This window comes from Triturus cristatus, chromosome 11 (genome assembly GCF_964204655.1).
Source record: "Triturus cristatus chromosome 11, aTriCri1.1, whole genome shotgun sequence".
Classification (NCBI taxonomy): Eukaryota; Metazoa; Chordata; class Amphibia; order Caudata; family Salamandridae; genus Triturus; species Triturus cristatus.
In genome coordinates this window covers 227,025,512-227,035,841 of record NC_140594.1, presented here as the reverse complement: position 1 = coordinate 227,035,841, position 10,330 = coordinate 227,025,512, and the positions used below count along the sequence as shown (strand labels likewise).

The 10,330-nt window shown below is 47.5% G+C and overlaps 1 protein-coding gene across 1 annotated transcript in view; it reads left to right on the top strand.

Annotated features, from left to right (window-relative positions):
* The first annotated feature begins 368 nt into the window (after nucleotides 1-368).
* Nucleotides 369-10,330, top strand: part of LOC146783944 (sodium-dependent serotonin transporter-like) — a 733,782-nt gene continuing 723,820 nt past the window's right edge. The window contains exon 1 of the mRNA XM_085633563.1: nucleotides 369-596. Within this exon, the coding sequence (XP_085489689.1) occupies nucleotides 383-596 (214 nt within the window). The 5' untranslated portion in view covers nucleotides 369-382. The remainder of the gene's footprint in view (nucleotides 597-10,330) is intronic.

Sequence of the window (10,330 nt, the reverse complement as noted above, 5' to 3'; positions counted from 1 at the left end):
TGTAGGTATACCTGGCTTCAAGCAGCACAGCGTCCCTGTCAGAGACATCCGGCACGCAAAGCATAGATAACCGAGGGCAACAGTACAAAGGCATCGGGCTTAATCCACACACGTTAGTTAATGTCAGCAGCTGAAATGTGTGCTTTGAGTAAAGCGCCGCCGCTGAGGGCTTCCTCCTCGTCGTGCCTTTGATCAAACGATGGCTCCCCCGTGCCCTCCCCCCGCTGCTGCCACTCGGTCTTGGAGTATATTTACCACCAGGAGGTGGGGAAGTCCATCTCATGAGACCCACCTCCTTGTGCCTGTCATCACCCACAGGAAAACCCTTCCCATCCTACAACTTCTCCAGCTGGACTCCTGCAGGCTTTCCAAGGCAGGCAGCATGTCGGAGGAGAACTCTCTCGTGATGGCAGACGGGCATCCCAAAGCGGGAACCCCGGTGAGCCCCAACTGTACCACGGCCACCCCCGGGCCTGTGGTGCCGCAAAGGGACAAGTGGAGCAAAAAGATGGATTTCCTGCTCTCCGTCATTGGGTTTGCTGTTGACTTGGGCAATGTCTGGAGGTTTCCTTATATATGTTATCAGAACGGTGGCGGTAAGGAATCACTTTTTTTAAAATTATTTTTGTCATGAAATGGTAAATAACTAACACTTGAACCTCCAAATGCTGTGGCAACATTATTTTCAAAATATCACTACAGGGAGAATAAGTTGAAAAGATAGACCACTTATCATAGAAATGGTTCTAATAGTTCCTCTTGCTTTCGCACCCCCCCCCCCAAATCTCTTTATTTAATTTGAAGCTCGAATGAATCAAATTGAGGTATTTATCAGGTCTGCACTTACACAACCTGTTTAAAACACGAATACATTCAGACTTCAGAAGGAAGAGAATGGTTGTAATAACGCTTTAAAAATGTCTGGACGTAACTCCTTTCAGCATCTCTTATTAAACAAGCTAACAGCACGAGACACTGATCACTTGTTGCATTTTGTTACAAGGAGTGATTTTTTTACACTTCCTAATATGCTGCTACAGAGAAGAAAACCCGCGCAAACTGTCTGAAGAAGGCAGCAATCAGAGAACACGGGGCTACAATGAGCGTAGACAGAGCCTCAAGGCTGGAGAGCTTTTGCATTCGGTGAAAATGATCTGAACCAGTGGTTCGGGCATCAGCTGTGGCACCTGCACATCCGAGTTCTGCAAACTGTGTGATCCTGAGCAAACTATTTTTCTATTTTTCAGTTATCCCCGCATCTGCAAAACTGAGAATGGTTAAATGAAGGCTGTGAGTGCTGATCGCAATGTATGAAACGATGCTTTTGAAAATACGTTATCTTCCTTTTCTGTAGAGGCAAATTAGAATTAATTTACAACTTCAGTTTCCAGAAAGCACCAGCAGATTAGAGACACGTTTCACTCTTGCCACGGATCATTTGCACATTCGTCTTGTAAAAAGATCAGTTATTTCGACACTAAAATGAGGTATTTGGGGATTTTACAAGGCTTTCGTGTTTCCCGATCCAGGCACGAGTAACTCAGCCAGTTCTTCGCATTCTGGTGTTTTTAATCCCGATTAGCCTTCAGAAACCAGTGGCTGCAAGTACCAAAGCAAAGAAAAAAAAGATGCTGGGAGGGCTACTCAGGCAGCGAATCAGGGACCTTAAAGAGCTGCCTGTTTTGTGGATACCCAAAGTCATATGAGCTCTTAGCTTACTATTCGGGTCCCCCCTCTTATCATTGCCCCATACTCAGTCACCCACAGCTTGCATAGGGAAGACGGCGATTTCACGGCACTAGCACGTTTCTGCCAACCTTTCTAAAACCAGTGGCATTTCCACCTATGCAAGTAACAGAAGTTATGCGTCTTGTGTTTTTTGTGAATCGTGCACGATAGTACCTGTTCAAAAGTGTGCTTTTTGGTGAAACTCACTTTGGGTACAAGACACTCCTTGTGGATTGTGAACTCTGATAGCATTGCCAATGGTTGGTAGGGCATTTCTTTAAGACATTTCTAGTGTTTATCTAGAAGTTGGTCCTTCCCACCATTAATTATCGTATCCATTGCCCATAATGTCAGTGGTGCATAGAATTAAGGGTCAGAGATACCAGAGGGCATATTAAACAGCGTTAAAATGATCTGCCCTTCAGAATTCCCATAGAAGCCCATGTTCTGGTGTGAACCTGGGCTTCTATTGGAATTCTCTGAGGCATATTATCAAGCCCATTATCGCCAGTTTTCTGCCGCCAAAGCGGCGATAATTTTAACGCCGTGCTTGATAATATGCCCCCAAGTGATTTAGCGGCCGCAATCCTCAAGATTTAGTAAACCATTTGGGACTGCTAAATGACTTATTCATATATTGACAAAGCATTTTGCCAGTTGGAAAACAGGTTTTGACTCGTAAAAGGCATTCTGTGAATCAGTTTGGAATGAGTGTGTAATGACAGTTCCTTCCAAACTGCTAGTCGGTATGACATCTATCAAGGATTTGCAACCATCGTTCTAGGCGCAAACCACTGAACTGTTCCTAACTCCCAAGCCAGGCTGTAAATGATTCGTAAAGGGGGAGAGGCCCCCTTTGGAGCCCTTCTCTGTTTGGAATCGAGGTGGCAGCTTCGGGGGAGAACAAACAGAGGTCTAGGGGGCTACTGCTTACTCTCACTGAAGTTTTCAGAGCCCAAAAACTTTTTTTTTAAGCAGTCAGTGTTCCTCTAGGGATCTCGGGTTACTTAAACATATGGGGGATATTTACAAAAAAATCATGCAGCGCAGCCTCCTGCTAGGCTGCGCTGCGTGGCACGACAGGGAGGGAGCTGGAGAGCGCCATATCTTCAGAGATATGGCTCTACCCTCCCCTTTTGTTTGCGCCGGCGCTGATTTATTACAGCTGCCAAGAGCCACGCACACACCTTAGCTCCATAGCACTAGGATGTGTGCATTAGTCTAGCATAGGTTTTGTACAGGAAGGGTAGCCTTCCTGTACAAAAGACGATGCCCAGACACAATGCAAAGTCTTTCCCACTTTGTATGTGTGCTGCACAGAGCAGCACGCATGCAAAGTCGGAAAAGGAATCTCCTTCTTTGCGCCTACTTGAAAAGGGTGCAGTTTTCTCATGCTAAACCCAATCTACTTAATTGAGTAAATAGGGTTTAGTGTGAGAAACCTTGGGTGGTTGGATGGGATCTCCCATGCTCCACCCTTGGTATACCCCCATGGTGCAAAGTAACGCAAACCAGGGATATACGCTGCTTCCCATTACTTTTCCGTTATTTCCACCGTTAAACAAGTTTATCGCTGAAAAGTAAATTTTGGAAAAAAAATTATGTTGATTTGCGTCACTTTTGTGATGCAAACACGGCGCAAAATCTTAGTAAATCTCCCCCAAAGTTTTCCATTATGTAATGCAATCACCGGCATTGTTGTCTGCCGTTCCTTGCAGGCCACAGTCCCTGGGGTTGTAGCCAATCACAGGGAGTCAGAAAATACGACCTGCCTAAAAGATATTGATTAGGCGGTCGTTTTGAGAACCCCTGGGATTCCTTACTTTATGACTCGACCTTCAAGCAAATAAGTTAGTTTGCAAAATAAAATACTGTTGCAAGAAAATTGAGACTTAAATTGTGACCATGTTTTGAAGCAGTTTCTACATATATCTGGCTCTTACTTATACACAATTTGTTCTACACTCCAGCCCTTATTCCAATTTCAACGCCAATCCCGAATCAGGTGCAAACCCACGCGGCACCTGATTTATGATTATAAAATGCCTGGTGACAAATCTGAGAACAAGCCCCATACAGCAGAGCACCTCGCAACAGGGGGGAAACAGGCACAAGAGCGGTGCGAGCCCATTCCGAAGGCCGGGACTTGGAATGGGGCTGTAACTCCGCACCCACTAATTACCCCCGCACCGCACAGCATCACAAACTCTGTGTGTGAAATGACCATAACACATCCGTGCGTTGGTTAGAAGGAGGGTATTATGTGTATTCCAAACAGAGAGGCAAGAAAGGAACAATAAAGTAAAGGTTGTGAAGTTTAGAAAGAAAAGAACAGGTTAGGTTACAGGGAAGGGTAAGAGAAGAAGGGGTGATTCCGGTAAGTGAGAACTCAAAGTAGAGCAGGGAGGATACGAGAGCAGAGAGGCTGGCAAGCCCAATGGTGACAAACCAGATGCGCGTAGAGAGGGAGAGGGTAGGGAGGAGTGTAAACAAATAATGCAGGCACTGCCTCGAGCTGTGGAAAGAGGAGAGAGAGAAAGAAAGAAACATGGCAAACGGAAAGTTACTGTCGCTGGAGGAAACGCCAAGGCTTTCCAATACTTGTAAAGGATGGAAAGAACTCTGAAAACGTTTCTCTGGTGTGCACTGACGGCACAGACCCCAGCCACTGAATGCAGGGAGGGTTGTGTGTCTGCACTCTGAGGCGTACCCAGCCTCTAGCAGGCAGCTGCCTCTCGGAGCCCGGGCTGTGGTGTTTCACACAGTATTGCAGTGGTCAGTGTCTTGAATTATTGCCCCATTCTCTTCATTAATGTTCTAAAAATGTGCCTTGAGCCTCTGCTGGCCCGGGCGTCAGGGGGCGTCTATTTCTATCTCTTGCTGCTACATGGTCATTCAGTCTCTGGTTTATCTCATTCACTGTCTCAACATACACAGCATTGCTGGACCATCAGTCTACACAGGGCTATTCCGTACACGGTACACGCGTTCACTCTTATCTGAGCTCATGGTAGGACTCTAACCAGTGGGCGAGTACCAAGGCCGTTTTATTCTTCACAAGCATAGTGTCCAGCGGGCCCGGATCGGAGGGGAGGGGGGGGCAGGCCCACCCAAACATGACCCTTGGCCCACCCAGTCACAGCAGAAAAGGCCACAGAAAGGGCACTTCTTAAGTGCTTCCTCAATTTCAACGTCGGAACGTCGCAATGTTTTTCCTACTGTGCTTAAAACTGAAATTGAGAGGGAGAGCCGAGCTAAGGCTCGAGCTTGGCCCTTAGAGCCCATGCACAAGCCGGGCCCTGAAAATGTTTGCTATGTGAAACATACAACAAACATATTGTCAAATATGATACAGTCTCTTTAAAATTCAAAAAAATGTATTTCTTTAACTCATAGAAGCTTTGACATTTATCTCACAATATAGCACTGCACTGAGAGTACTTAGTAAGAGTGATCGTTTCTAAACATGAGCTTACATTCATTCCTACCCCGTCCTCACACTGGTAACTGCCATTAGTGAACCAAGAGGCAAGACACTTGTCACGTGGACCCTGTATGTGGCCCAGATTATTATAGAGCAACATGAGTCTATTAAATCAAACACAATATGTTTTTGTATAGTTGCTTTTCTGATTCATGTATTTGAATGTGCTTTCATGCGCAAATATGAATAAAAACGAGTTTTGGTGCAATAAAATTTTGTCCAAGCTCACACAATGTAAGTGAGGAAGCTCCAATTTATCCAGGTTTTATTTTTTCACTTTGTACCAATCACCCACTAAATGGCTATCTATTCATTTCTCCTTTTTATGCTTATGCTTTGGTTTTACTACTTTGGGAAGTTTTCTGCTGTTTGTATATAGTGTGAACTCAACCCTGAGATATTGAAGCGCTTTACATGAAAACCAGTTACATTATACATGGTCACATTCAATCAATCAATCAATCAATCAATCAATCAAGCATTTGTATAGCGCGCTACTCACCCGGAGGGTCTCAAGGCGCTTGGGGTAGGGGGGTCCGCTACAGCTCGAACAGCCAGGTCTTGAGTTGCTTCCTGAAGGCGAGGTGGTCTTGGGTCAGGCGGAGGTGGGTGGGGAGGGAGTTCCACATCTTGGCGGCCACTGGAGATTTTGCCCAGAATCGCAGGATGTTAAGCCAACGCCGAGACTTGAACCTAGTTTATTAAGTTCAAAAGTCGGAAACTCTCGTAGTAATGCCACATCCTGGGTAGGTTGAGGGTGGCAGGCAGAGGGTACATGAAAGCTCGGCTCATTATGGGCTCAAAGTTCCAACAGGACCTAAACACGAGCCACAGCCAGGCTTCAGGCTCAAGCCCGGATCCAGCTTTCAGTGCCGGTCTTCGTAGTGCAAAATGTCAAAGCTTCGGTGTGGTAACAGGGACCTCTTTAACCTTGAACTACTATTCCATTCTGTTGGAATCCTGGTGCTGGTGCTAAAGCCTGGCCTGCTGGAAATTATAAGAGTTGGGCTGTTGAGTATAGACATCAGCTCTTACTCTCAAATAACTCTCTAGACGCACTGCTTGCCTGTTTGGAAGAAGATATAACGAAAATCTTGAGTTTGTAGGCTACCTATAGAATTGACAAAAAGTGGGCCAGCATTGGCCCACTCAAACGATCCCTTGGCCCATCCCGATGAAAATGACTAGAACCGGGCTAGAACCGGGCCTGGTGTCCAGTAAGGGAAAGTCTCCCTGGTGCCTGTCACTGACATACACATAGGATAGCAACAACATCCCCGTAACATGAAAGGGCAGATCTGAAGTTTTCTTTTCCTTGACAAATATCATTTCAGTTCAGCAGAATGTTTGCTTCGGACTACAGCGTGCTACAGCCAGGAGCACTGCCAGGGTGCATTATACAAACGTCATCCGGCCCTATTATACTCTTCGTACCGGTCGAGTGGCTGCTGAACTCCCAGTTTCTGCGGACTTCGGGGTCCCACAGATTAGGGGTTCCAGAGGACAGAGATGCTGCCTGCAGCTTCACTCCCTTTTGTAAACCATTATGAATAATAACATGTCACGCATGCGCACTGAAAACAAACGCAGGTGCTTAGAAAAGAGGAAAGAGAGGGAAAGTTCCGCCAATGAGGTATCACAAGATATACACCGTATGACACTGGCAATTTAACAACGGTTTGGTAATTCTGTCAATTGTGTTTGTTTTATTGCAAGGGCCTGCAAGGAGGGATTCGGTTATCCTGTTTTGCAGAGGCACATCTAGGCGCTGATTCACGGAAGGTCTCGGAGGCAGGTGTTGGGAGTATGGCAGGGCAGCACACAGTGCGTCTCCAATTCCACGTGGCTTTACACTACCGGTAGAGACTGTTTCCCCGGCCCCTACCTGTGAGAGACACTCTGGGGCTGACGCTTCTCATGTCTTTAGAATCTAACTACAAGTGACGGCAAGGATGTGCCTTTTGGGAAGCCTTCCACGAGACTGAACGCTCTCTTCAAAGGGCAGCTGCTGGCATCTCCTCGGGCCACAACGCGGGAAACCCGTCTTGGAGCGATTCATGCTTCATAAGGTGCGGAAAAGCATAGGCTAGCGGGAGTCAACCCAATTCAGCACGGGGGCTTAGACGTCTGCATCATGTACCGACCAGAGAAGCCCGGGGAGAGCAGAGAACGTCTGTCAAGATAACCCCCCCTCCCCATCCCCTCACCCCCATCTGCTTGCCGACAGGTCGGAGAAAAAACAAACATATTCCGCTCGTTCGTGGAAAATGTTTAGACACGGGGTAGGGGACAAGAGACAGAAGTTGGGGGAAGCGCTTCTTCTGTGGCATAGCCATCCACATACAGTGCAAACTTTGTATCATCCCACGGGCACACAGTCAAGGGTAGTTGTACATACGCACCAAATTAAGAGAGTGGGTCTTTTTAAGAGAGGGCTAAGTGTATATCATCGTTTCATTCTTTGTCCAGTCACCTCACTGTGTAGTTTATCTTTCTTTGATCAGAAAAATGTTACTGCCTCGTCTTGGGAAATATAAATCAGGCGTTACCCTCAAAGAGGGGGTAACCCAAGGAGATATCACTAACACATTTGTTGGCTAGTCGTGTGCAACATGGGCTATGTGTACGTAATGGAGCAGGTAACAGGTGTTTTGCTCCTAAGACTGTCCACACATTGGCCTACTTTCAGTTAGGATAACAGGGGCACTTTGCATATCTCTGGCCCGAGTCCTACACATTTTCTGTGCTGTATATGACTCTCAGTCGGAGTCATTATCTTAAGTACTAGCTTTGAAATCTTTTATTCTCTATCCTGACATCAGAGTAGCATAAAGCTGGCTTCGCAGGGGGTGTCCTGGTAGACAGCGAGCTGCAGCCTTGCCCCAGTTCCCACAGGTCCGGTAGATGCCAGGAATCCCAGGTGCTGCCAACAGCCACCTGCCCTGTCAGCCAAAGTAATAGTCAAAGGTGGTCTCGTCCCAGGATTAACTCTGGTCCTTCAGGGCTGTCCTTCAATCCCCTCGCCCTTCCCGTCCTGATGAAGACCCACTCTTGACTACCTAAGGGAGCTTAATTGGGTCGAAACGTCGACAACCATACTAGGCCCGGATCATCTAAAGGCGTTGCCCAAAGAAAGAATCATTATTTGGCAGGCCTATTGCATTTCCTGTAACATCTGGCCCATTACCCACTTGTAAATTATTTTCACCACCCTGTATATATTGCACACCACTTAAATGGGAGTAACAGCCAAATAGGCATGCAGTCTGCACCGACTGCAATGCAAGGCTGGAGTAAGAAACCAATTTCTTACTCCAACTGTCTAGCCTATTTGATTTCCTGTCCAGGGGTGCAAAAGTGAACGCACCATGGGAAGTAGAGGCTTGGACCACCAAGCTCTCGGGGTAGGGTGATTGGTGAGTAAATTTGGTTCAACAAGTGCAGGGGAATGGTGTTGGCCAATTGTCCTATTCACAGGAGCTTGGACCAGGCTCCCAGAAAGACATCTGTTAAGGTCTCATTGAAAGGCAGCAAGTGTTCCGAGTAGAAGAACCTGGCTGCAGGTCCTCTGTCAAGATATTAGTCTTGACTGCCACGAAAGCGAGCTGAAGGTCCAGGACCTCAGCTGCCCTTCTTACCACCATAGTGTATGTTCCCCACTCCTCCGTAGCCATGGTAGGGGGAGAAAGCAGGCCAGAATCTGGAGAGGTATCCAGTCCCCTGGCCTCACCCAATTCCTTGTACCATTCCAAGGCTAGTCTTGTAAATGGTCCAGCGACCCATCTCAATCTTCCTCCATTCCAAGCCCTTCAGAATAAGGCTTAGGTACCGACCTAGGACATAAGGGTCTGTTGGCACTGGTATTGACGCCAGTAGGTGCAGATCCAACTCCAGGTCGTCAGGTATGAGAATGGGGCTAGGGTTGCCACAGGGCACCGGCAGTGTCGGGAGTCTCAGTGTTGGGGCCGGTGCTGGGTAAGTTCACAATTGTATGACCGGTGTTGGTCCGGATGCATCGCCGGATCCATGGGGGGGTCATTGGAGCTGGGGCAGGAGCCGCCGGCGCAGAGCCTGATGGAGCCCCCTCTGAGCCACTGGGGCCTTAAGGCATTGCGGTAGGGTCAGACTGCCAAATATGAGGCACATGGCATCATAAAATTCTTCGGAGATGGGTGGGGGTCGCTTCGGCTCCCGTGAAGGCGGGGTAGCGTGGATCCGACCCATGCGCAGTTTCACAGGCACGAGTCCTAGAACGCAGAGACTCCTCCGTCGTGTCGGCCGACGGACGGGGAGAAGTTGAAGCACGCTTTGATTTCTTGTGCTTTTTGTGCTTCTTACCTACCCGACTCGACAACTCCGAGTGGGAGGACGAAGACTTTGGACTCCTGGAGCGGTGCCTGGACCTTCCTCTCGACTAGGACAGTGAACAAGACCTCTGAGGATAACGACGTGGTGCTGAGTGCCGGGCCGCAAGCAGCTTTAGTGACCGCTCCATCAAAACTTTCAGATCCATAGCCCAGTAGTGGGAGTACAACCTGCAGTCATGGTCGTGGTCCAGGCACCCGAGACCAACAAAGTATGGGTCTGTCACCAACATGGCACAGTGACAGGCACCACAAAGCTTGAACCCAAAAGTCTTCTTGGTTATGTTAGGAAAAGCCTACACACCAAAAAAGGGTCAACAAAATGTCAAAAAAAGCCTGTCAAAAAGTGACAGAGAGTAGCTCTTTTCCCGAATCTATGCTTGCTGCTGCAGAAAAAAACCAACTGTAGTCAGGGCGACAAGTTGGTGCCTATAGAGGTGACGCAGATGTCACAATGGCGCCGATGGCGCAGACGATGTCATGCGGAGCCAATGGATGCCATTTACCAGCGCAGATGGATATTGGTAGAAGAAAAATCTTCCGAATCCAGTCTGATGACTGGAAAATTCAAGGATAAGGAATGTGTGGCTAGATGTATCTATCAGATGTGGTACCACAGTAGTAAAACTCACATACTACAAAATGCAATACATAAATATACAGCTGGAGACCTCCACCTCTGCCTCTCCTATCTTTTGGGGGTAGAGATCTCCACCATGTGTATAGAGATCTCTGAACATGTACCTATATGTTT